Source organism: Rutilus rutilus (genome assembly GCF_951802725.1).
Source record: "Rutilus rutilus genome assembly, chromosome: 17".
Classification (NCBI taxonomy): domain Eukaryota; kingdom Metazoa; phylum Chordata; class Actinopteri; order Cypriniformes; family Leuciscidae; genus Rutilus; species Rutilus rutilus.
The window spans coordinates 20176493-20203705 of NC_140230.1; the positions used below are offsets into that span (position 1 = coordinate 20176493).

The 27213-nt window shown below is 38.7% G+C and overlaps 2 protein-coding genes across 5 annotated transcripts in view; one reads left to right on the forward strand and one right to left on the reverse strand.

Moving 5' to 3' along the window:
* Positions 1-5617: 5617 nt before the first annotated feature.
* On the forward strand, positions 5618-8168 carry LOC311276388 (adenosine receptor A1; the record flags this gene model as incomplete). The annotated part of the gene is made up of 2 exons (XM_084386023.1): positions 5618-5958; positions 6147-8168. The coding sequence occupies 2 exons, from the start codon at positions 5618-5620 to the stop codon at positions 6952-6954; spliced, it is 1149 nt and encodes a 382-aa protein (XP_084242149.1). The 3' UTR covers positions 6955-8168.
* A 2336-nt stretch (positions 8169-10504) lies between these two features.
* cadm4 (cell adhesion molecule 4) overlaps positions 10505-27213 on the reverse strand; it is a 149003-nt gene continuing 132294 nt past the window's right edge. For 2 of the 4 annotated variants that reach the window (XM_084386002.1, XM_084386001.1), the window contains exons 7-9: positions 22928-23005; positions 15712-15840; positions 10505-11598 (exon numbers count right to left, since the gene is read on the reverse strand). In XM_084386002.1, coding sequence (XP_084242128.1) covers positions 11489-11598; positions 15712-15840; positions 22928-23005 — 317 coding nt within the window. In that variant the 3' untranslated portion in view covers positions 10505-11488. The remainder of the gene's footprint in view (positions 11599-15711; positions 15841-22927; positions 23006-27213) is intronic. The other 2 variants (XM_084386004.1, XM_084386003.1) reach the window with 1 other exon arrangement.

Below are 27213 nucleotides of genomic sequence, written 5' to 3' on the forward strand. Positions count from 1 at the left end.
TATTTATTTTGTGTGATTTATTTTCTTCTTCTTTTTTCAAGTCATTAGATTGTTTGGAGCATAAAAAATTGACTAAAGACATTTTTGAAAAAAATATATTTTATTCCTATGTCCTCTGTAGAGGACACCATGCAGGATCCATTTATAAAGAAAATTAAACGACATGAACAGGCAAAAACAATGTGTTTATTTTTTCTTTATTCACCAATAAATTTTTAGGTTTCAAGCTTTTTTTTATCCAAACTTTGAATAAAGATGATTCACAACCATATGAAATACATAATGTGTATTTATATTTATATTTGATGTACCATTTTACTTTATGCTATATGCGTGTAAACATGGCCATAAATGCCATTCCCATTCTATGCAATGCATCTATACACTGTAACTAATTTGCATATTAATGTGTTCTTGGGGCAACATGTAATGGAAAAAGGCGTGTAATAATGGGAGTAATAATTAGGAATATTTTCACAAGAATATTGATTTATAATTTATTTCCCTATTCTCTTGTTGTGTCTCTAAAATGCCTGATATGCCATGATGTAAGTCCTAGTGTCCTCTACAGAGGTCATGTATGAAATCAATGCCCTGTTCTGTAACAGAAAGTGGTAACATTTTACAATAACAGGACATGAATAATCATGTACTAATACCTGAATTATTACTTCAACATGAACTCATGATTAGTTAATATATGAACTAATCATGAACCAATGAAGAGCAATCCTTAACTATGACAGGTGTCATAATGATTCATGCATGAATAACAGCAGCCTTAAACATGTTAGTACATGTTTGATAGTTAATGCTTAACTTTCAGGGGTAAACAATCAATCAGGCTCCATAAGAATGATTAAGAAATATTTTTACTTTGAAATGCTTTTAAAGGAACACTCCACCGTTTTTTGAAATAGGGCTTATTCACATTCTTTCCTACATTTAGATAGGTGGGCAAATGCATTTTTGTCTCAGTGCATGCATTGTTTTAGTTTGACAGGGTCGGCGCTAGCTTAGCTTAGCTTAATGAATGGAATCCTTTGTTGCCAGCTAGCATGTCCTGAGTAAAAGTGATATATAAAAAAAAAAAAAAAAAAAAACCTAATTACTTCTTGTGGCCTGCGTATTCACAACGAGTACAAATAGTGATGCAGATTAACACTAGACGATTTCCTAGGCAGATATTGACTTATATATTAAGGACTATATTAGGGGGAAGCACAGGCGAAGCACAGGCGAAGCACTGCTACTTGGGCGTGATATCTCTGCACCCAAGTAGCCGTGCTTCGCCTGTGCTTCCCCCTAATATAGTCCCAAGTCAATATCTGCATAGGAAATCGCCTAGTGTTAATCTGCATCGCTATTTGTACTCGTTGTGAATACGCAGGCCACAAGAAGTAATTAGGTGTTTGTTTGTTTTTGTTTAGTTTTTTATCACTTTTACTCAGGACATGCTAGCTGTGTAGTTCTTGTATTTTTATTTATACAATTAAACATATATGGACTTAAAAGAAAGCCCAAACATACCTGTAAAGACACACATAAGGCAAGTTTACATGTAAAAGCTATACGCTAATGCTAATCGAAGCATATACATTTAAACAACAAAAAATAGTTAATTACTGTACATAACCTCCTGAAAACTCCCAAATACAACATAAATGCAAACATGTCTTTAATTATTAATTTGTTAATTAATTATTAATTATTTTAATTTTCTTTAATTAATTATTTGTTTACCAAAGCAGTCAACATTTATGAGATTAAAATGGCAGCATTACCATAGGAACACAACTAAGGAGTGCACCACTAATGAGTGTCCCACCAGAAACAAACCCTACATACCTTAGTTCCAGGAAGAAAAGTAGCTATTACTAAACATAGGCCTAAATGAGCTATACAAATCAGAAAACGGTTTAGATCAAATTAAATGTATTAGTGGTAGTATTTAGTCTATTTTCCATGTTTGATTAGACTGTGTCTGTGTAATTAATGGCTAAATAATCATGTGTCACAAAGCTGCAGATGGCAGATTATAATATTACAGTTTAAATTATGGCAGTATTAAATGATATGTTTAATTCAAATTTAGATGACTTCTTATGTATTCTTACGGAGCCTTATTGATTTAGTTTACCCCTAATGCTTTAACTATCAAACGTGTAATAACATGTTTAAGGCTGCTGTTATTCGTACATGAATCATTATGACTCCTGTCGGATTGCTCTTAATTGATTCATGATTAGTTCATATCTTCACTAATCATGAGTTCATGTTTAAGTAACTATTAATTCTGGTATTAGTACATGATCAGTCATGCCCTGTTATTGTAAAGTGTTACCCAGAACGTCATATTCTGATTTAAAACTCCATAAGGTTTTGCTGAAATGTTGATTTCTGACAAACAATTTGAAAATGAGTCAGATTTAAATGATAATTACAAAATATTACCAATTTCCTTAAGATAAGTTTGTTTCCTATAAAAAAGTTAGGTGCCATGCAAAATGTAAGGAGTAATTGCATTACTCATTATAAATGTATTGGAGTAAAGCGTAGGCTACATATATTTAAAAATGTAGTCAAGTAGAGAGTAAAAGTTGCTAACATCTTTCATTCTCTGTAAAACTGCAAAGTAGCCAAAAAGTGTACAGTAACTAATTACTCAAATACTTTACACCACCATTGAATAATATTTTGGGGTTCACAGTTCTTAAAATATTTTTTTTTTATTCTTGGCGAAGAACATTTTAATAAGAAGAACATTTTGTTCAATGGATAGGTTCCATGATGGAAAAAAGGCCAAAAATGTTTGTTTTTTAAGAGTGCATGTCTTCCACATGCCGCAACCTGCTGATAGACATGCATGTTGCAGAAGGCATGTGAAAGTCATTCACTCTTAACAAATTAAAAGGTTATTTAATTTATAGCATGATGCAGCTGGGGTCTTGATCAATCCAGCATGCCCACCACTGCATCCGTCCATCTCTCTAGACCAGGGGTGTTCAATCCTGCTCCTGGAAGGTCCACGTCCTGCAGAGTTTAGCTCCAATACACCTGCCTGGAAGGTTCTAGTGAGTCTGAATACCTTGATTAGCTGGTTCATGTGTGTTTAATTAGGGTTGGACTTAAAGGATTAGTTCATGTTTAATTAGGGTTGGACTTAGAGGATTAGTTCACTTCAGAATTAAAATTTCCTGATAATTTATACTCACGTCATCCAAGATATTCATGTCTTTCTTTCTTCAGTCAAAAAGAAATTAAGGTTTTTGAGGAAAACATTCCAGGATTTTTCTCAGTGGACTTCAACGGTTATCAACGGCTTGAAGGTCCAAATTGCAGTTTCAATGCAGCTTCAAAGGGCTCTACACGATCCCAGCCGAGGAATAAGGGTCTTATCTAGCAAAACAATCGGCCATTTTCTATATATATATACTTTTTAACCACAAATGGTCGTCTAAACTGCCTGAAACACAGGTAAAACTATTTATTTCTTATTAAAATGTTGTGAGTTTTTCTTATTTTAGGGTCATGAATGTGCATACAAACTTTCGACACAATGGTTCCCATGCTATTTTCGAAAAATCAACCCTTTGAAAAACAGCAAAGAGTCAGGTAAAAACAGAAAACCTTTATATCATGTCAAAGAATAAAAATAACATACAAAGTGTGACTTTTGAGTTTACTCAAAATTGAAGACTCGTCCTCTGAATCATCCAAGGAGAATCCTTCATATTTGAGTCTCAGTAAAAATAAATTATTTGACCAGATGTACGTTTCTGGATCTTAATTAGACTTCTGAAACACTGAAAATAAGTGTGAGAAACCCAACCTCACAAATGTATGTGACCCATACATAACAAAAGGTAAGGGGTCTTTTTAACAATTAAAGTTCATAATTTCTCATTATAGCCCAAGTATAGAAAATTTTATATTGGCAAATTGCATGGAACACAATGGGGGTCATGTTGACCCCTAACACAAAAGGAATACCCATTTTTTTTCAACACAACAGGAGGGCCAGAATACTTTTCTAACCTTAAGACTGTCTTGTGAAGTTCAACAGACATCTTGTATATTAGTAGGCTACAGTCTGTTTTTTCCTCAAAGAAAGGCAATGATGCATCCTTATTGAGCCATGGTAGAAATCTATCATTTCATACCCTGCTGAGAACTGAATTAGTTCATGTGCATCGACACCTAAACTCCCAAACAGATAAGCGCTTCCTCTCCCCTTCATTCTTCTTTCTACCCAATCATTCCTGGCATTTCTGTTTACTTAAGATAGAGCCATGGCGTGCGTAAATCGGTGCTGGTGCATGTCAGTCGCAGACTGTGCATTTCTAAGTGTGTATATGTGAACTGGGGTCTTTATGTGTTCCTGAATGAGATTGATGTTTGTTTATGGTGGCGATGCTGCCCTTTGTACTGGCCAAATGGAATGGGCAGTTCTGCTCACACACTTGAATGGATTGATAAGCCTGCACACACTGTATTGAACGGAGGAGTTGTGCATGGTAAAAATGGTTTATGGTTATGCGTTCACTCCGTCCATCAGCACATTTCACCCACAAAGCGCGTGAGAAGAATTAGCATCGGTTGACAGACAAAAATCCCAGAGCTGACAGATTCATATTTATCTTCGCGCCTAATAACGGTAATTACAACAACTCTTTTCTCTCATCTTTAATTCAATTGTAAATGTGTTGGTTTATTAATTAACACATTTCCTGTTCCTTTCGCCAGAGGAGGACCGTGAACCCGCGAGTGCTTGTATCGTTGGGCTCGTAGTTGATTAGCTGGAGAAATTAATTGTGTGGAGAGTGAAGTGCAGAAGCATTACAATGAGAGCGGCACAATGAGACGACTACACGATTAATTATTTCAGTTCAATCAATTTGTTTAAGTGAGAAAAACAATGAAAGAACAGCAGGCCCAGCCCACGCATGCGAGGAGCCAACCTGGTCACACTAAATGTGTCTCTATAGCACGTATACGCGAAAATGATTTTTTACGTGCATATGATACGCATGGGTAGGTTTAGTAGTGGTGTGGGGTACATATGTATTATACGTTTGGTTAGGATTAGTGGTGTGGGGTGCGTGTGTATTATACGCCCGCAATAATTTTTCATTACTATGAAGCACTCACAGGCATTCTCCGACTGATTACTGTCAGTGGCTGTTGAAAAGGTCAAACTCATTATGATAAAAAAGACAGGTGGCATATTGAAGCATTTCAGGGGATATTTTAACAGCTATTTTATGATGCAAATATGTATTTCCCATTGTCTGGGCAGAAAATGAAATAACCTGTCTGTCAGAGCAGTGTGGCGCTACGTGATCGGGTTGTCACAGCGGCTGTATCTGCTTGTGACTTTTCAGGATTTTCACAGTTTAGACTGTGATCACACGGTCTCTGCCGTGTGGAGGCATCTGCCACAACAATCTCTGCTAACCTTTTCAGTGGAGTGTAAACTTCAAATGCCAGGAATATCTTCTTGTCTTTTATTGTCTTGCATCCAGCTTGTTTAAATGAAATTGTTAAGCCACTCTTGAATTAGTTCGTATTTAATTATTGAGTAATCATTATCATCTCCCTTTCTCTCTTAGGGGTCATGTATGCTATGTGGCTATATTCCCTGATTCAGTGTGTAATAGCGGTGCTGGTGGTCGGAGTGTGTGTGAGGTTGTGCTTGGCTGCTGGTTCTGTTGCAGCTGGGGCAGGAACTAGAAGCTGGAGCACGTCTGCATGCCTGAAACTTTGCCTCGGTGTGGTTGGGTCAGCGGGCAGTATTGTGGTCGCTCCTGTGTCTGTGCTGTTGAACCTGAGGAGTTCCCAGTGTCTGTACACCTGTATCGCTATGGTCTCTTGCCCCATACTTGTCCGGCAGTTCACTGTGTGCCTTCTGCTTCTACTCACACTTAACACACACCTGCAGTGCCGCCTGGGGAACAGGTGAGTGTGAACATCCCGACCTTGTTTTGCAGTGTTTATGCTCGAAAAGTTCAGCTAGTTCTCAGCTATTTTGATTCTTGCATATGTGAAATCACATTAAAGACTCAGTTTGTGCTGACTATAAAATCAGAGTATTAAATTGTGCTGAATATGCTTAAAATTCAGGACGGAGCTTATGTTTCTTTCAGATATGCAGGCTTAGTGACTCGTAGGCGGGTTTTGTGCTCGGTGCTGCTCTGCTGGGTCATTTCAGTGATCACCGCCTTCAGCCAGTTCATCGTTTCCAGCTCTTCTGATACTTGGGGAGCTGCTGAGGATGACCGTAAAGCTGAACTCGGGGTGGAAGAATGGCCTGAACCAAATTACACCACCCCTGCCCTCCCTCCCAAACGGCCCTACCCCCAGGATCGCTCTGTAATCGGCCAGTTCTTGCCTTATGGAGGTTTTCTGTCCAAGTTTCTGGTGGAGGACCATGAGAACTTCACGTATGCAGAGATCCACGGCAGTCACTGGGGCGTCTGTGCCACCGACACCATGCTCAGTCCGGTTTTTCTTGTGTGTGTTTATGCCGTCACCGTGTTTGTTATTCCTCTGTTGGTTCTGTTGGCCGTGTATCTGGACTTGATGTGCTTCATGCCACAGCAGAAACGAAGCTCAGTGTGGTCTCGCTCCTTGGCTCTCTCTGTCTCTCTGCTGGTAATGCTTTGCCTGCCCCTGCACATCACCCACGCTTTGTTACTCTTCGCCCCGAGTGCCACTAGACCCAACTGGAGCTCTCTGACAGCCTCTGTTCTTTTCCAGATGTATAGCCTAGTGCCCCCACTCCTCTTCACCAACACTTCTCAGCAGCTAGGCATCGAGAGCTCCTTGTTATCCGCGCCCAACCTGACCTCAAGGGTCATCATCTCTCGAGTCAAATCTGTGGGGAGTGCTTTCCGTTCAGTGGAAGATTACCGCCACCCTGGGCCAACACTGAAAGGACCTCCAGGGATGTGATGTCATGTGAAGAAGGCACTTACACCTAAAGTTGTCTGTAGAGTCCTTGCATGGGTTATATGTAATTATATTCAGCAGTTGAGTAAAACTAATCCAATATTAGCTCATCTCAGATGCCAGGCTTTATTTGTATTAGGGTCAGTCCATGTCCTTTCAGATGGAATTACTGTTTTGTTCATACTTTGTGTTATTAGAGACCATGAACTTTTATGAATTTATTGTAGACCTACATACCACGTTTATCTTAGGGAGTCATTAAATGGAAAATTACATTTAAATGGGCTTTTTTTTTTTTTTTTTTGCAAAGAATTCATTCCAGTTGATGGTTCCAAACTCTGTTGTTATTTGTATATGCAATTCGACAACTTTTGAAAGTCCTGGATAGATAGTGGGATCTACGCTTTTTGGGTCTTGTGTGACGAATAGATTTAAACCATCAGTTCTGTACAATACAAATGTAAACTGCATCTTACCTCTTTATTTCCTTTTAAAAAAATGAGCCTCTCCTGTGAGACAGATTCTCAAGCACATTTTACATTACACTGGCATTTAATCATGTAAATTACATTTTGAAATCAAAACAGGGAAGTCTGCAAAAAGGTTATAAATTTGCAGCAAATTTTCATTTGTGGAACATAATGATCAAAGGTAAAATACATTTGTTGTTGTTCTTTTCAATCTATGTAGTACAGTGCAGAAAGTCCCAATACAGGAAGCAATCTGATGGAGCGTTTACATGTCTAATATTATCAAAATTTTACACCAGCCATTTCAATCCAAATAAAATTTGGTCAGTTTATTCTAATTGGCGGTATTACATGAGACATTTTCATTCGGACTTGGCCAAATGTTAACCTGATAAAATGTTAACATTTCACATTCTGTTTATGGACTTGCACGTTTGACAGTCAATCAAGTCTGGTTCTAATATCAAAACACATTTATTTGTACCCTTGGTTTTGTTTTTATGATTAAGGCCCCAATACCACCCACGTCTAAAAGTGTTTTTTGTGTGTGTGTGTGTGTTTTTATTTTTTTTACTTTAGGGGCCAATTATGAAGATATTTGAACTCAGTGGGGACTTGAAATTGAAGGAAATAAGTTTGTCTATGTTTCTACCAATTCCCATGAGGCCAGTAATCGTAATTCTTGAGTTATCATACCCTAAACATGACTTCCCAGATAAGAGTTTTTTTTGGCTTGGAAATAATGAATACTTCAGGGGGCTGAAAAAAAAAAAGTTGTTGCAATAAGCAAGAAAAATGTGTCAGATCTTAGTTTTATGTCACTAACAACAAATAAGCAAGCCATGAACAAAACTGGTGCAGAAACAGCCATTTCTGTTTGGACATGTAATGAGTCATTAGAAAGCACTTTGTAAATTCCTGTTATGTTGCAAAAATGGTCCAATAAATATTGCATTGCAGCCATGTTTAATCCCAGTGATACTCCAGGATTAAATGGTCAAATGATTTAACCAACAATCTCAGAAGAGTTTTATTTGAATACATCAATAAGTTTGCATTCGTATGCATAATTAAATATAGTATATCAAAATGTGCCCCATCAATGTATAAAGCCAATGCAAGCTTTTAATCTGAATGCTTAATTATAACAACTATAAAAGCATATCAAGTGGGAGAGACCACTTAAATGCATCAAGATAATTAACCACTCAATAACTCCCAGGGAAAACAGGATTCCATAGCTGTTTTGATTAAACGCGTACTTCTTATGTGCAGCTTGAATAAAAGCCCTGTTTCATGCTAATTAGATTATTCTTTTTGCTCACTCGTGGCAGGCCTAGTGTAAGAAATGACTCTTTTTGTATCTGAATATTTGTGTTATGATTTTCATTTCTTCTTCTCCCTCATCGCCGTCTCACTCCCCAATCCACCCATTATTCATCCAAGTTTCAAGCATGAAATCCTCCATCTAACATTACTTTCACTCAGTTTGTCTTTGTATAGCCCTGACTCTGATTTGTCTGGTGCTTTTTGTTTCTTGAACATTGTCTCACTCATTTTTCTTGCAAATGCTTTTCTCTCTCATTAAAGTGTGCACTAACCTCCAATGCGAGGTGAATTATTGAGTGAAGTTGGAAAACAAGTAAAAGCTTTCCCTAACCGAGAGCTCATTCGATTGTTCTCTTCGCTCGAGAGCCTTTAGCTTCCTGCCGAAATGACAATCTTTCATCACTAAAAGCGGCTTCAGTCAATTCATCGCACCTGCTCTAGTCCACATCCTCTTGAATGGGGTCACTGCAAGGAGCACGGAAGCTTCAAATCCGTCACGCACAGAATGTAACGTTCATTGTCCTTGGATAAAGCCGAAGGAAAGTTTGATGCGCCGTTTGACCGGCATTTGGTTTATTACCCATGGATCTGCCTTTGAGATGTCAGCCGAGGTCCAGTAAACAAAATTACAAGAGATTGATGAAGTTCAGATAAAGTCTACGGCTGTCATTTTTCATTTGAACTCTGCGTTTGGAGTTTGTCAGCTCACTGAAGCATAACTTGCTTCTCAGAAGCCCCAAAATTAGCAACTTATCTCATCTGATCATGCTTTGTGAAGCATTAACTCAAAAGGAAATTGCTAGCATATGTCCTTCTTTATCTAAGGAGCTGCTAAAAGCGAGCAGAACAGCAGGTAAGCTTTGATTGCCATGTGACAGTTACTGTTTATGACAGGTTTCTGCAGAGCCTTTCCATCAATAGAGGACAAACACATCGATCAATCATCCTCCCCTAGCATTTAAATTTAATCCCACCTCTCCCGGAGCGCTCAGCAAGTGACTTCTGACACATTCATATATTGATTGCAGTGGAATAATGGAGGAGTACTATTTTAATGCACCTGCTCTCTCTCTCTCTCTCTCTTCGGTGTCTCTGCTCTTTTGTCATAAGAGTCTTATGATTCATCATTCTCAGTCACACTTTCATCTCTGCTGGCTGCTTCTGCTAATTAAAATATCCTCCCCTTTTTCCTCGCTGCTTTTCTTTATTGCCGCTGGTGAAACTTGATTGTGTCGGCTTCTCAAAGTCAGAAAATCAGTCATTCTCGCGAGATTCTTTAAGTATTTTTTATTTTTTTCGTGCTTGGTATCTTTCCCCTATAAAGATGTACAGTTAGCTATATCAACAGCGACGCGAAGACTATAAAATAAAAGTGGATAGAAGTGAAAGACGAGGAGGAGACGTGAAAGACAAATAGGGAGAAAGACACAAAGAGGATCAAGAAGGAAGGAAGAGAATGAAAGAGGAGAGAGAAAAGTGGGTACACAGCTGTTTCTACTAAAGCATGGGAAGTATACAATTTATAACATTTACAATTATAATAACAGTAATAATAATAATAATAACAATAACAACAATCATAGTAGTCCAAATAATAATTATTAAAAACAATTAAGACCTCGGATATCTTTTAAAGACAAACGAAATATATATTTTTGTGAATTTTTTTTTTTTTTTTTTTTAAAGATGACGTAACAGTAGTTTGTTCAGTTTTGCACCTCTAAGCTAATATTCTGTTAGTACGATAGCATCGCTTGGTAATGCGCGCAAAAGTTTTTTTTCTTTTTTTCTTAAAAGAGTCATTTAATTTACTTTGTAGACTTTTTCCATACAAATAATGACTTTAGAGATATGTTTCATTGTGTAAGTGTATTCGTGTTGAGCAATCAAAAAAATATCGAAATTCCTGACATGTTCTCTACAAACTCCCTTCCTGTTTTTTCTCACCCACGTCGAACTCCTTGCGTTTCCACGTTCTCAATGACTCTTTGCGATAATTAAGCCCATTTTTACAGTCAGAGCGAGCGGGCCGCTCCAATTCATTCTGCTCATAAAAGAGAACATGTCTAATCCCTTAATTATTAACAAACAATAGTGGAGAGATAAAGGAAGGAGAGGAAGGAGCACTGGAGAGCGGGAAACAGAGTCACCGAGAGAGGATCAAAACGAGAGGAACTTTTCTTCACAAGTCAACAGGTTTTGGCCAACATGAGCAGATAATGGAGTTGCCTGATGAAAAGCGCCGATGAATACTTTATGAGGACGGCTCTGAGCTTGCAGCGCTGTCATTGGTGGAGTTATTCTCTACCAACTCGGTCTCTGAGGCCCAGCCACTTTGGCAAATGCAAGGGATTTCAATTTGCTCACACTGGGACATTCAATAGCTCATAAGCGCTATGCGGGTTCCCGCAGCAATGCCGTCTTGGCCGGTAATGGATCGGCTTGTTTTGAATGGACACTTTTCTCTCCTGGACCCACAATTACGGCTAGTTGTCTATTGTACACGAAAGAGTGTGTGTGATGGTCTCTTTCAATCATAATAATTATCCTCTCCTATCGGCTCTCTTCCCCTCCACCCTGCATGTCTCCGTCCTCTCCTTCCCACTCCAACTTCATATGGCACGATTGTGATTCCCTCTGGTTGTCGTTGTGGTGGTGTGTCTGTTTGGGAACAGTGTGTGTTGTTGTGTGCACTCTGCAGCGGTCCAGTGTTTCTGAAGAGCTCCACTAGGGCGGCGCTACAGTAGGTACTCCTTCTTGCCCTGGCTGGCATCATTACCGTTGAGGAACGCCTCCTGAACCTCGCCGTGTTCATCCAACCCACTGGCCTCATGAGTCAAATATGAACCTAGAGAGAGAAAGACACAATTTAATCATACTTCACTGCAGGGATTAAAAGAAAACCTTAAACACATTAAATCGCTTTCTGAGTCCAATTAAATGTATTTTTATTGAAGCAGGGCACGATGAAGAGCTGGTGCCTTTTTTTTTTTTTTTTTTCTTAATTCCTCTATTGACTTTCATCCAATGGTGGACCAGGGCTAGTTGAGGTGTTTCAGCAACATTAAAACAAGTAAAACAATTATGAAACAACACACACACACAAAAAAAAACCTATTAATGTAACAGCAAAAATGTCAAATAAATATCAAACCATTGTTTGATTTAAAAATAATAAATTAAAAACAAATGAATAAATTAAATAATATTTAATTAACCGAATATTTAATTAACATTTAAAACAAATGTGATAAACTAACCAAGCATATTAGTGAGGTTTTATTATGTTCACCTCTGTATACAACATTATTCATTAACAGCAGAATTCACAAAAAATTTAAGAGGTTTCTGAACTAGTTGTTTGAAACCATCAAACAAAACCACTGCTAGAGAAAACACATTTGTAATTGGACTTTAAAAACCTTACTGAGATACAAGTCTTGTGAAACCTTCCCCACATTAGTCTTATTTTACTATTATATATTTTAATATATTTTTCTAATTTTGTTCTTTTCTTCATCTGTTCTTTGTTCATTTTTATTAGTTATATTAGTCATTTCTATTTAGCTTTAATTTATATTTATAAACTTATTTTCTTAGTTAAGCAGCGTTTTCCACCGAAATTACCTGGAACAATTTGTCCCAGGAACATTTTTTCCCTGTTGCTTACTGCGTTTCCACCACGATACCGTGAAGATTAGGCAAATTAGTCCGGTGACTTCTGACTGCACGCACCGCAACAAATCAAAATGCGTCATGAACTCAACCAATCAGCACGTTCAGCGCCCAAGTCCCACCCCCGGAAGTTCCTGAACTTTGAAAAAGTACTACCTCGCAAGCAGGGACTTTCTGAGGGGGAAATTTTTACCCGGAACATTTAGACCCTGGTTCCTGTGGTCGAAACACACCGAGTACCACCCCAAAGTTCCTAGTTCCTGGGAAAAGTTCCTGCGGTGGAAACGCGGCTTTGGTTGCCAAGGCAAATAAGTTTTCATTTAATATTTATATGTTATTTCAGCTTTATGATTTTTTTATACTTTCAGATTTAGTTGGCAATAACAATAGCACCACATGAAGCCTAGCCCTGATACCTCTCCATAATTTTTTCCCTTGTGTCTTCACCTTTCTCCGTGTCCTCGATCAGTATGTCTCAAACTAAACTGGCTCTTGGGGATTGATGCTGTGGTGTTGGATGGCATCAACCTTCCGTGCATCTAAACCTTCTTCTCTGGAATCAAGTTTGCAGGGCCAGCCAAAGTCATCTACTATAATTTGGGGAACTTATGCAGATCAACTTTTAATTAATCACAAAACTCATTAGGCATAATCACCTCTGACATTTTACTGCACAGTCAGCGATATGGTACAGTGAAACCTTTTTATTCACATCATTATATGACACAATGGTTTTGCCTCTGTGGCTCGGGGACAAATAACTGAAATAACTACGGCAGAATTGACTCTATGGCACCGGCACGACACAGTTTAATTAAAAAAATCGATCTTATGTACGTGCAAATTTACTTTCTTAAAATGCAAGCGTACAGCAGAGGCTGATGGGGTCATTAAAAGCAGTGATGTCGTGGACCGCGCGGGACAAAGACAATGCATCAGAGCTGTAATGTTCCTCTTCCTCTTTCCTAAGATTAATCACTTCCATTCTGCCTTTCCAGGCACCCCAAGGTTAGACAGGATCAACCCTAATGCTCTCTGTCTCTGCGCCGATGGGTGAACTAACTGTTTCTGACTTTGATTGGCAGGTGGGGTCAGGTTGCTCACAGCCCTTTGCCTCCACCCTAATTTGCGGGTGCCGTGATCTTTATTGGAAACTGCGACACACTGATATGACCAGAAGTTCTTAAAGAGGTAATTAAGTTTTCTTTATAGATACACCCCGATACGGTTGACGAAAAAAGGCAATTAAACACGAGGCCGTAGCTACTTTTCCACAGGCTATTTTTATATCACAGGTCTGGCACAGTCCTTTGCAGATGATGTTCTTTCTTTCTCCCATCTTTCCTCTGAACATATTTACATGTAAACTTTCTGTGTGCCCTCAGAAACACACGCACACAAAAACCCCTCCTCACACCAACTATTATCTCCTCCTGATTTTTTACTAATCCATTTCATTACCATTATGGTGGGCGGCATGATCAAAATCTTCAGCAGGATCGCTAGTGTGATACTGGTTTTATACAACAAGCCCATAACCAAAAAGATAATGTCAAGTAACCAACATTTCATAATAAATTTTTACCAGTTTTTGCCACCAAAGGGCACATTTTCAATAGTCAAAAGATTAAATGCCATTCAGGAACAAAGAACCAGTAAAATAGTAAAAGTAATATTTTAACTAATATATTATACACTTCCGTTAAAAAAAATTGGGGTTGATTAGATTTTATAATGTTTCTGAAGGAAATCGCTTTATGCTTACCAAGACTGCATTTATTTGATTCAAAATATAGTAAAAACAGCAATATTGTGATATATTATTACAATGTAAAATAACTGTTTTCTTTAAAGGGACGCTATTATGCCCCTTTTTACAAGATCTAATATAAGTCTCGGGTGTCCCCAGAATGTGTCTGTGAAGTTTCAGCTCAAAATACCTCATAGATCATTTATTATACCATGCTGTTTTCATGCATTTATCTTTAATGGAAATAAGCTGCTGCTCCCCACCCCGCTTTCCAGAAGAGGGCAGAGCCATTACACTCCAAGTGCCTTGGACACTCTGTATAAAAAGTGAAAGCAGCGTCATATACAGTACCTACTGCTATGTATGCTGTTAGTATGAATTAAACAACAAAAGGAAATCAGAAAATCCCTCGCTGGTCTTGACTGAATAACTTTAGTAGCTTTATTAAGAATACATTTCTTACTTGAATGCTGCTGTTAAATGCTCTGGCGAGGAGATAACCATGGCGGACTGTGTACAGTTCACTCAGGGCGGGGTCTATGCTAATAGGGCGGAGTCTGTCAGCAGGCATGGGCGGGGCCTAAGCATTTGTGACGTCACATTGAATAGAAACTGCAAACGGCTTGTTCTGAGACACTGCTTATGATTTATGGGGATTAAAAAAAGGAGAGGTGGATTTTTATAGGGTGGTTGTGTACACACTGCCGACACACATTTATGTTCAAACACCATGTAAAAGTAAATTTTGTATCAAAGCTGATTGTTCAGCAGCCATTACTCTTGATTCTTCAGAAATCATCCCAATATGCCAATTTGCTGCTTAAAGAACACGATTTATTTGAAATAGAAATCTTTGATAACATTATAATCGTCTTTCCTGTCACTTTTGATCAATTAAGTGTGTCCTTGCCCCAATCTTACCCCAAAAATGTTTGAATGGTAGTTTTTATAACTAATATTATCTAACCGAATACTCGAATGTTAACGAATGTAAAATAGTAGATATACAAAACACCTGCAAAAACACAAATTTAATGTGTCCTGGCTCAGAAACTATACACATTTCTTGCCTGTAACAAACACCATTTGATAAGTTTATCCTCACATGTTGCTCTGTGTTTTCATATTACTCCATGTTTCTTCATGGCCGTCACATGAAAATAACATAGGGCAGTTCTGCTCACTGATACGAATCTATAGCAGAATAAACAGTATTGCATAATCTCTACACGGAGACATTTCTACCATCACTTGGTATATTTTACAGCCCAAACTTAAATCACCATCTACAACAGTTCTGTTTCCATTTCCTGTTAATGCTGGCTCTCACTGCACCAGCAAACACCAACAAACTGGATAAATGTTTTAACCTGGTTGATGCTAATTGGTGCAGTGTGAACCAGCCTTTATCTTCCCTCACACACACTCTCTTTCTCTACTGCTTAGTTATTTTTTACTTCCTCCCTCTCCTTAGAAGGTGAGGCGCATCATGTCATTGTGTCACCACAGGTTAAGTGTGTGGAGAGAGGAGGTCACCTTTCTGTCGGACGGAGCACCAGATGGTGACGATGAGCACACAGATGACAGTGAAGACCAGCAGAGCCAGGATGCCCCCGATCACTGCATACGGAACAGCACTGTGGGTTTCCACCACTGCTCCAGGGTCTGAGATACACACAAACACAAAGAGAACGGATTTAGCTTCAGCATTTGGACTAAAAACAATTCAAAGTGACTTGTGAAAACAAAGAAAGAGACAGAAATGTGATTAAAGTATCCTGTTATTTTATTGCTTGGATTTGTTTGTGGGGTTTTTTAGTAAAAAAAGACAATGACAGCAGAGGTAAGATGGCTGTGTGTGAAGTATACCATACAGTTTTTTCTGACAAGATAGGAAACAGTGAGAGGCAGACAGACACTGAACCATCAACACATAAGCCTGGACTCCTTAAATATTTAACAAGCTGTTTTCACCACACAGCGGTGGGTAGAAAAGAAAATGGGAGGCATGGAGAAAGAGAAATACAGAAAACACGTAGATAAAGAGCAGAAGAGAGAAAGTGGCACAAAATAAGAACCTAACCTGAATGACTTTATTTCTATGGAACAAAACTACAATGATAGTTCTTGACCATGGCTGTTAAACTCTGAAAGCTATAAAAAGGTAACACTTTACAATAAGGTCTCATTTTTTAACATTAGATCATGCTTTTGATCCCTTTTTAAAAATGAGCATTATGAGATTTGAACAAACTGACATTTTAGTTATTATTCACTGATCGTATATCATCAGTGAGCTGTTAGTAAGTTGAACTGTGATTTGAACAAATCATTCAGTCCAATTTATGAAATAGATCAATAAGTTCATTGAAAATAATTTAATAACTTACTTACTCAATGATCAGGTTGCAGTGGTTATTGAGTTAACAGCTCTCTAGAGAGGAAGATTATCAGTTAATAATAACTTAAATATCAGTCTGTTTCTCACTCTAATTTATCCTTTATTTTAGTTTTTCCTTCATTTTTGATGGCGCTTAAAGGGATAGTTTATCCAAAATGTTTAATTCTGTCATCATTTACTCACCCTCATATAGTTACAAACCTTTATGACTTCATCACTATTTTATGACTATTAATATGTTAATAACCAAACAGTTTTGTTAACCACTGACTTGCATTGTATCCATATCTTCTTTGTGTTCCACAGACGTGAGGGTGAGTAAAATGGGAATTTTCATTTTTGAGTGAACTAACCCTTTAACAAACATAATAATAATAATAATAATAATAATAATACATTTATTTTATATAACGCCTTTCATAAAACCCAAGGTCGCTTTACAATAAAGTACAAATAAACATGACATAGAAACGATACAAATAAACTGAGATGGATAACATGATAGATAGAGGTACATATACATAGAAATCAGATCATGGAGTAAGAGGTCAGGGAAACAAGCAGCAAAAAGATATGTTTTAGGGTGGGTTTTGAAATCGTGTAATGATGAAAGGTCGCGGATGTGTTGGGGAATAGAATTCCAAAGAGTTGGGGCAGCAGTACAAAAAGCCCTTCCACCAAACGATGATAGTTGCCAACGGATTGTCAACAGACCGGTATCGGAAGATCTAAGTGTGTGAACTGGGGAGTAGGTATGGATGAGATTAGAAATATAGTTGGGGGCAAGACCATGGAGTGCTTTGAATGTGATAAGGAGTATCTTGTATTGAATACGAAAGCGAACGGGTAGCCAATGAAGTCTGTGTAAAATCGGAGTATTGTGGGAAGATTTCTTTGTGTATGTGAGGACCCTAGCTGCAGAGTTCTGAATATATCGGATCTTATTTATTGATGAATTGGGTAAGCCATAGAAAAGAGAATTGCAGTAGTCAAGCCGTGAAGTGATGAAAGCGTGAACTAGGGTCTCAGCATCGCTGATATTTAGAAATGGACATAAGCGCGCGGTATTACGAGGGGTGAAAGAAGGCAGACTCAGGGCCCTATCTTGCACCCAGCGCAATTGACTTTGTACACCGACGCATGTATCATTCCTATTTTGCACCCGCGCACAGCGGACTTTTCCCACCACAGACGCACGTCGGTAAATTAGGAAATGAACTTGCGCTCCCGGGGGCGGTTCAAGAGGAGGCGTGTTCCGGCGCAAACGTTCCCTGGTGCTATTTTGCAGGTTTAGAAAACAACTCCATACATTATTACAAGGAAAAATATTAACACACGAAAGAAATCATTGTTGTGTCCATGAAGATGTGAAAAAAATAGGCATAAATCTAGCTTACACATTTACCCAAATTTTTATACGCCTGTTTAACCGAAGCTAATTTGGGTGGGTTTCTCCCATCCCCAATGTAACTTCTCTGTCTTTTATGGCCCAGAACGTCGGTCTCCTCGGCTGTACTTGCGTTTCAGATCATTAAAATAGGGCCCTTAGTGAGCGAGGAGATGTGTGGAAGGAAGGAAAGAGAGGAATCAAAGATTATACCAAGGTTTTTGACAGTGGTTGAAGGTTGAACCAAAACTCCAGCAATATTAACATTGTCGACACAGAAACGGGATGTAATTTGAGGTGAACCAATAAGAAGTAGCTCTGTTTTATCAGTGTTGAGTTTGAGAAAATTACTGGTCATCCAAGCATTTATATCATTAATCAGGCTGATATGGAATTTGTAGGGAAAGGAGCATTGCGTTGAGAATGGATAGAATAGAATTTAAAGCCATGATGACGGATGATGTTACCTAATGGGAGCGTGTAGATGATGAAGAGAAGAGGCCCAAGAACAGAACCCTGGGGAACACCGTGTGGGACAGAGGCAGTAATGGACTTAGCCTGGCGAATAGAGACGTAATGCTGGCGACCAGACAGGTAGGAGGTGAACCAGGATAGGACAGTTCCAGAATTACCAAGAGCAGAGAGTCGTGAGATGAGAATACTGTGAAATATTGTGTTGAATGCAGAGGAAATGTCTAGAAGAATTGGAACACTGGTGGAGCCGGAGTCAGTGGCCATAAGGAGATCATTCACAACCCTAAGAAGTGCTGTCTCAGTACTGTGGAAGGTGCGAAAACCGGGTTGAAAACATTCATAGTGGTTGTTAGATGACAAATGGGTTTGAAGTTGAGCAGTGACCACTTTCTCAAGCAGTTTCGAAAGAAATGGTAGATTTGTGATTGGTCTGTACTCTGTAGTTGGCCATGTAAGAGGGGTCGAGGCCAGGTTTCTTTAAGACAGGAGTGACAGCAGCAGTTTTTAATTCCAGAGGAACAGCACCAGTACTTAGTAGTTGGGAGATGAGAAGTGAAATCGGCAGTGAAATGACAGGTGCACATTTTTTAAGTAAAGCAGTAGGAGCGGGATCAAGATGACAGGAAGATGTGTTTGCTTTGTTGATTAGCTCAGAGATATAAGCAGGGGTTGGGGGGGCAAAATCAGTGAGAGTACCAGGTGTAAAAGCAGTGGGGAAGTCGTGTGTGGAGACAGGAGAGATCATGGATGGGAAAAGATTACGAATGCTATCGATTTTATTTTGAAAGAAATGCAGGAATGACTCACAGAGGTTTATGACAGGTGCAGTAGGGTTGGTGAGTTTATTGACTACAGAAAACAGTGTTTTAGGTCGAGAGGATGCATTAATAATAATAGTAGAGTAGTAACTAGAGTGTGCAGTATTTATAGCAGATTTGTATAACTGAATATGGTCAGTGTAAGCAGTAAGGTGAACAGTCAAACCAGTTTTCCTGTAAAGGCGTTCAAGACGACGACCAACTGTTTTTAGATTTGAAGTGAAGAAGTGCAGGGGTAAACCAGGGAGATGTGTGTGTAGAAGGTACAAATCTACTTTTAGGAGGGGTGTGTATATCAAGGGCAGTGGAAATACAGGTATTATATTTGGTAAGGATATAGTGTGTTTAGTAATATCAGAGATATGAGTTTGAATAGATTCAGAAAACAGTAATGGATTAACAGAATTGAGGTTATGGTAGGTTATAGTGGATTTCACCCTGAGAGGCGTAGAAGAGGGAAGAGGCATTTCACAGTTTAGTTCTAAGAGGAGGCGATCAGACAGTCCAATCTGAGAACCAAGCACGGAAACATTATGTAGACCAGCAGTGCAGACCAGTGAATATCCACTCGACAAGATCCAGTGTGTGACCTTTTGAGTGTGTAGCAAAATCGACATGTTGTACAAGATTGAAGCATTCAAACAATGACAAGAGTTCATGAGTAACATGTTCACTGAACTCTCATTGGAGCGGTGTGAGGATTCTTTTGTGTTATACAGAATAGCATATAGCTTTTGGACCACTTGAATGAGTAAATAACATTTTTGAAAACTGTTAGTTTAAAGGTAAAGTGTGTAATAATGTTTGGTTTCAAAAAAACTTCCCCTGTTTTTCCATTGGTAAGCCAAACTGATAGCCCCGCCCCCAAAATCACACCATTGGATAAGCTGATGTTGCCGTTGGGGCTGGTTAGGATTCTCAAACAAACAGAACAATGTTTACACCACAAAGCCTCAGTGTTTACACTTTTCAGGGGAAAATAAACCTACAAATGGCTTACTTACAGTTGTCTCTGCACATTAAGATGGGATAAGAAAAAGTATTTAAACATCAAAAAAATTACACACTTCACCTTCACCGCAAATGCTAGAGAAACAGCGGGAGATACAGAGAAAGGGAGGTTGCCTTTGAACAGGCTGTCGAGTAACATTTCATTAAGATTCGTTTCAGAGGCGATGAAAAATTAACGCTGCTGCCCGCCTCACATGCACTTTTCAGGGAACCAGCCACCTGGCGCTGAGAATGTGACATTAAAGAGACCACAGCCTCTGTCGCTTCCACTTGAAATAGTCTTTCTCTCCCAGTCTGTTCTGGAAAACATAGTCTTTACCCCCTCAATTCTTGCCGGATATTGGAGACAGCAAACAATACAATTCAGAAAGAAGAGGAGCAAGACAGAGAAAAAGAAATGAGACTGATGGAAAATGTTTGTGTGAGAGAGCGTGAAGAAAAGAAAAGCAAAAAGTCATAGACTGTGCACTTTGAAGTGCACAAAATGAAAACGCATCTAATATCTTCCTCTGCAGGTCAGTGTGTTGAGGTGTGAGGTTTGTGCAGTGTTGCGTGATGTCGATGTCTTGCAGTACAGTGAAGTCTCTCAGTAGTTCTGTCAGGTGGGATGATCAAGGGCTTTCGTCTGACCCGACCTCACATCCCACAACATCATGAATGACAAGCAATGCTGCTGTCGAGCTGGGCCTCTTTTAAGGGGTCATTGTGCTCTCTTTCTCACTCTCTTTCAGCATGTGTTTCTTCATCTGTTCGCAGACCCTTAAATTCGAATGAAAAACATGGCACAGCAGCTGAGTAGATCCTCTGGAGAGCAGCGCTAGTGCTTCAGATGACAAGGGCACTTGGAAGACAATAGGAGTGTGTGCACATACATCTTAAGGAACATTAATAAACAAAACATGAATGAGAAGATGAGAAATTAGGCGATTTAGCAGGAGAAAACATATGGAACAAAACCGGTTTAAAGGCAAGCATCGGAGCAGAGCCGTCAGGGAAGAATTCGCATATGTTGAGGTGGAGAATGAGGTGCAAGACAATTAAAGAAAACTGGATTTGCATTTCCTGAAGGAAATAACAGTGCTTGCATGGTAGCAAACAAGGAAATATTAAAGTTTTAGATAGAGACAGAGAGAGAAAGGTAGAGATTGACAGTAATATGCAATATAGATGGATAAATAAGGTAGCTTCTGTGCCTGGTGTCCTGTCTTTGTAGCTTGAAGACACGTACAGACAGAACAGAACGATCAGAAAGTAGACTGTAAATATTTGCATGTTAAAAATCAGTTATGTCACCGCAGTCAGTTTAAATTTCAGTCAACGTAAAGATGCGTTCACACCATATCGGAATTAACGTGATTAAGATTCCGGCACGTAAAAAGCATTCACATCCTCGTAGAACTTGTAATTGCAACTTACTTATAAATTTGCAAAATTGCTGTGACTTTAGCATTAAAATGTGGTAAAGTAGTTTGTTTTATATTTTTCTGTATAATACAAAAATATTTCTGTTTAATAATTCAGTAGCACTTTATTTTACAGTCCTGTTCCCCATGTATATACTATGTACTTATTATAGTAATTGCAATAACTGGGTAATAACTAGGTACTAACCTTGAACCTTCCCCTAGACCTAACCTTAACCCATGTAGTTACCCCAGTACTTTCTTAGGTAAAAACACTGCAAGTACACGAAAGTGCATATATACTGTAAAATAAAGTGCAACCAATAATTTCAATAATTGACTATTGTAAATGTCTTAATAATGCAAGATTAATCTGAAAATAAAATACAGTTTAATGTAGCTAGCACAAAGCTGAATAACTACTATTTAATGAACTGCTAAATAATCTGGTTTATTAATAATGCATTTGCATAAGGACTGTTATTTTGATTTTGTCTAATGATTGCTCAAATTAAACTATTAAAGAGTTGCCAAGAAAACACATAATTCCGAGTTTGAGGACATACAATTTTTAAACAAATATAAACTTTGCAATAACCAAAACATAGAAAGCATAATATGAGTTGCCCAAGGCAGTGTTTAACAACGTAAACATTTATCCCCCCCCCCCCCCAATTTCTAAGCATCCATTTAAAGTAGAGTGTGTTTTGGATAAAGTCACAAAAATTACTGAAAAGTTTTGACTCTAATATATCATATCCGGTTGGATCATGTCACATACTGTCAAATCGGATCTGAAAATTCTGGTTTCACAGAAGATCATAACTCAACACAGCTGCAGTATGACTTTCATTTGTTTTATAGTCTGTCAAAACCAGTGAAAATGTAGCATAAATTACGAAGAAAATGAACAAAATTATTTACAAATCAAATGATGGATGCAGAAATTTGTGTAGAAGTCAAAGAATGAGATAAAGAAAAAATGTATTGCATTGCTCATTGTACAAGCACTGTAATAAAACTGTCACTCATTATTGCACATGTGAAGAGGTTAGCCAATAACAAAAGAGGTTGTTTACATCTTTTTAAAAGCTGCAGTGGAAAAACAGCCTGTTTTATTCTAAGGGAAAGAAAAAAATGTTAAATCATGTAAACCTAAAGCATGATTGTTTATGGTGGAATAAACACTTCAGGGAAAAAAAGTGAAGGGAAATGAATGATGAGTACAGGTAAGGTAAGGTGATGGAAGAAGGGTTACCTTTGTATTCCTTTGTAAAACTGGAGGATGGAAGGGTGGGGTGAGCGATGGCAGGATGAGGGTTGGGAGGGACAGACACTACAAGGGAATGGCATTACAACAGGGTTATTAACAATCTACTGCAGCTACATACAAGCACATGCAAGAGGAAACAAGCAAAATGAGGCCTGTCATTGTGTGTGTGAGTGTACAAGTGTGTAAGAAAGAGATAAACAGTGTTGTTCATGAATTGCACCCCTCTGCCAGGGTCAAGGGTCTATGCGGATAACATCTTCAGCCAGCAGGGTGCAGCAGCTTCCTGTTCCACCCTTTCATCCCTCACCGCTGCAAAATACTGCAGTTACCGTGCACCCCGGGCTCAGCACTCTCTCTCTCACTGTAATCTTCAATCCCTCCATCCCAAAGATCATCAATCTTGCTGCTCTGCTCACCATCCTCCACACCTTCTAATATAGGCACTAGCCTCATCGCTCTCTCTCGACCCATCTCGTTCCTGTTGCTGGCTCGCAGCTACTCTCTCTGCATATGGGCCTATCCTTTTTATGCAACAAAGAGCAGCAAGTTTTCGGGTTGCGTATGTGTGTGGCCTTCAAAACTCAGAGGGATTAACAGCATGGTACCAGACTGATCAATAGCCAGACACAGATCAATATCCCGAGACCACCCTGACTCTTCAGCTAATCATCTCTCTCGTTCCTCTCCTCTCAAATCCTCTCGTCTTCGACTGTGGCAAAACTTCTCACATTTTAAAACATTTCAGATTGTTAAAGGGACAGATCCCCCAACATCTTAAAGGTATAGTTCTCCTAAAAATGATTCTTTAAGGCATTGTTAACCCCAGAATGTGAATTATGTCATCATTTACTCACCCTAATGTCATTCCAAACCTGTATGACTTAATTATTCTTTAGAAAATAAATAGAGAAAAGTTTTAGGCCATAAACAAGGACAGGCAGACATGACACAGAAGCTCCATAAAAGTTGAATCAATGTTGTCAATATGACCATTTCTTCTGTATTCTTAAAATTGATTTGTGTAAGAAACTAACTAAAATTAACATTGTGATTCACTGATATCACTAACAGAATCGCTGCAACCTGATCAGTGAGTTGAACTTGAGAACTGAATCAGTTCAATTTGGAAGCCATTCGGAATGTTTTGTGAAACTGCAGCATATTCATTGAAAAGATCCCAAATCCACTGATCAAATAAATTATACCTTCACAAATCCGCTACTCTCATGACCACAAAAAAGAGAGAGAAAAAAACACTTTGACTTTGGTTTGGTCTGTTTCTCAAACAAAAATTTTGCATACCGCTTTCAAAGACCAATCATGTGGATCACTTTTATGTTATATTATGGTGCTTTTGCATCCTTCTCAGTCCCAATTCATTGTAATTGCATGAAACGCAGTCTTCAAAATCTTTTCTTTTGTGCTCAGAAGAAAGAAAGTCATACAGGTTTGGAATGACATGAGGGTGAGTAAATAATGACCACATTTTTGTTTTTGGTTCCCCTATTCCATCACTCAGATCCTTTTTTTTTCTCATTAGATTTCCTATCCCTCTTTCCATTTGCTCACACTTTCTCGTTCCTTACATTTCTGTTTTCCTGCACTTTTCTTCAAAACCAATCATTTAAAAGGCCTTTCTTCTTTCCTTCCTCCTGCACATCATTATGGATCAGGCTGAAAGCTGATAAACATTTCACCACACAAATGTTTGGGTGAGTCAAGTCAGCAATGTTCTCTGCGTATTTGGGACAATGGGTTTTGTGCCACATTACACCACCAAAGAAAGAAAGGGTGGCAGATCTTCAAGTTGTGTTCTAATCCTCCATTTACGGAGTCCGTAAATCCCACAGTCTCTCACCTCTCCCCTAAAAGGCCAAGTCTCTGTCGACAACCCGACACACTCCTTGATTTTCCTTGCTTAATATTCCTGTCATGACTATCCAAAGGTAAAAAATGACATTTTCAATTACTATATCCCCTCTTGCTCATGCTTCCTTCTCTTTTTCCAAAGTTTCACTTCATTAATAAAGTGCCCATGTTATTTCTCCCAATTAGAGCCACAGCTCATTACTGCGCTACATCTTTTTCTCTCTCCTGCGAGCATTGTTGGTTCTCCCTCCATCTCTTTTTGTCCATCCCTCCTTTTCTCTTCTCTCATTTCAATCTCAGTGGCTCTCTGAGGCCATTCGATTGTAATGGCATTTATCGGCAGCAAGGTCCATCATGGCTAAGTACTGATGCTGTTTTACACAGGCATGTCTCCAAGGGACTGTCCTCTGACCGTTTGACCACTGAACAAGCATCATATGTGGGAGTGAGTACACACACACACATTTGCTTTTCTGTGGTGAGGTCTTTCTATTGACTATTGTTTTTATAGTGAGTTAATGACATTTTCTATCCTCTCACCTTAAATATAACACTCACAGAAACATCTTTAGATTTTCATTAAAACATTTAGCATGTTTAAGACATTTTCCTCGTGGAGACTTTTGGCTGCTCCCTTCAATGTAAGTGATTTAAGGTTTAACAGTTCTTGTGTAGGCAAAACCTGAAGCACACAGACACATTTAAATAAATCTAAAAACGTAGCAATACACAAAAAAGTTGTTTTGGTAAAAAAAAAAAAAAAGTATGCACCAAATATATATGCAAATGTAAAAGTTTCCAGACAGACAGAGATAAAGCAGCACAGACAGGCGTACCTGTTGAGCCATGTGGTAAATAAACACTTGCATATCAGTCAGAGTAAATTGCAAAATTCCTGAAAAAACAAAGTCTCCTCCTCCTCTGTCCTTTTGTCTTCCTCATTTCCTCATTATCTGTGTCACCTCTCTCCATTGCTCTCTGTTGCCTGATTCATTCTGTCTTTCTCTCATCTACCTTCAGTTTATAATCATCATCCTGTTCATATTGGCTGGTTGCTCCTCATTTTGCACTTCATGGTCACTTTAGACATAAAATAAATCAGTGGGAAAAAGTTTGTCAGTGCGAAGCAGCAAGATATTTAGATCAGCCCTCCTCCACCCTCTCGTGTCACTGTGACTGCTGACTCATCATCTCAATAGCTCTCCCTCATCCTCTATCAGCCTTCAGAAGTCAGACATTTCTCTCTTTTTAGTTGCACTGAGCATAGGATTTCCAGCGGATGAAACCTAAATACGCTGATTCCGCTGAGAGTTAACAACAAATCTTGTTCATTTACTCCCACACAAACACATTAAATGGGGAGGCATGTGTTCTGTGTAGGAGAGGCAACCAGACAAAGAAAGGAAGGAAGGAAAGAAGGAAGAAAGAAGGATTGGAGACATGATGAAGGGAAGGAAGGAACAGAAATGGTGATAGAAAAATAGGAAGGAAGCAAGGAATGAGAGGGAGGAGTGAAGGGGGAACAGGATGGATGGATGGATGGATGGAAAGAAGGAAGGATGAAGGGAAGAAAGGAACATAGGAATGGTGAAAGAAAGATAGGAAGGAAGCAAGGTAGGAAAGGAAGGGGTGAAGGAAGAACAGGATGGATGATGGATGAAGGAAGGAAAATATGATGAAGGGAAGGCAAGAAGGCAGGAAGGAAGGAAGGAAGCAACAAAGGAAGGAAGGAAGGAACATAATAAAGGTGAAACAGCTAGGGAGGAGAGGCAGGGGTGAAGGAAGAACAGGATGGATGGACGGAAGGAAGCAACAAGGAAGGAACAAGGAAGGGGCAAAGAAAACAACAAAATGAGGGAAGAAAAAGAGAAAGAAAAATATGGAAGGAAAGAAGGAAGGAGGGAAAGATGAATGGAAGGGAGGAAAGAGAAGGAGGAGGAAATGAAGGAAGGAAGAAAGGAAGAATGAAAACAAAGAGACAAAGAGAGGAATAAAGGAGTGAAAGGAATGAAAAGAAGAAATGAAGGGGTGAAATAATGAAAAAAAGGAGGAAGAAATGAAGGCGTAAGAAATAAAGAAATGAAGGAAGGAAAGAACATGGCAAACAAAGAAATGAAAGAAGGCAGAGAGGAAGATAGGGAGAAGGGAAGGAAGAAAGGATAGAAGGAAAGGTGAAAGAAAAGAAGGAAGAAACTGAGGAAGAAAGGAAGGAATGATGTAAGGAACGAAACGTGGAAGAAAGGAGGAAGAAATTAAGGAAGGATGGAAAGAACAAAGGAAGGAACAGAGGAAGGTAGTAGGAACAAAGCAAGGAATAAAGTAAGGAAAGAAAGAAATAATTAAGGAAGAGAGGAAAGATAAAAAGGTGAACAAAGTGAGGAAGAAATTAAAAAAGAATGAAA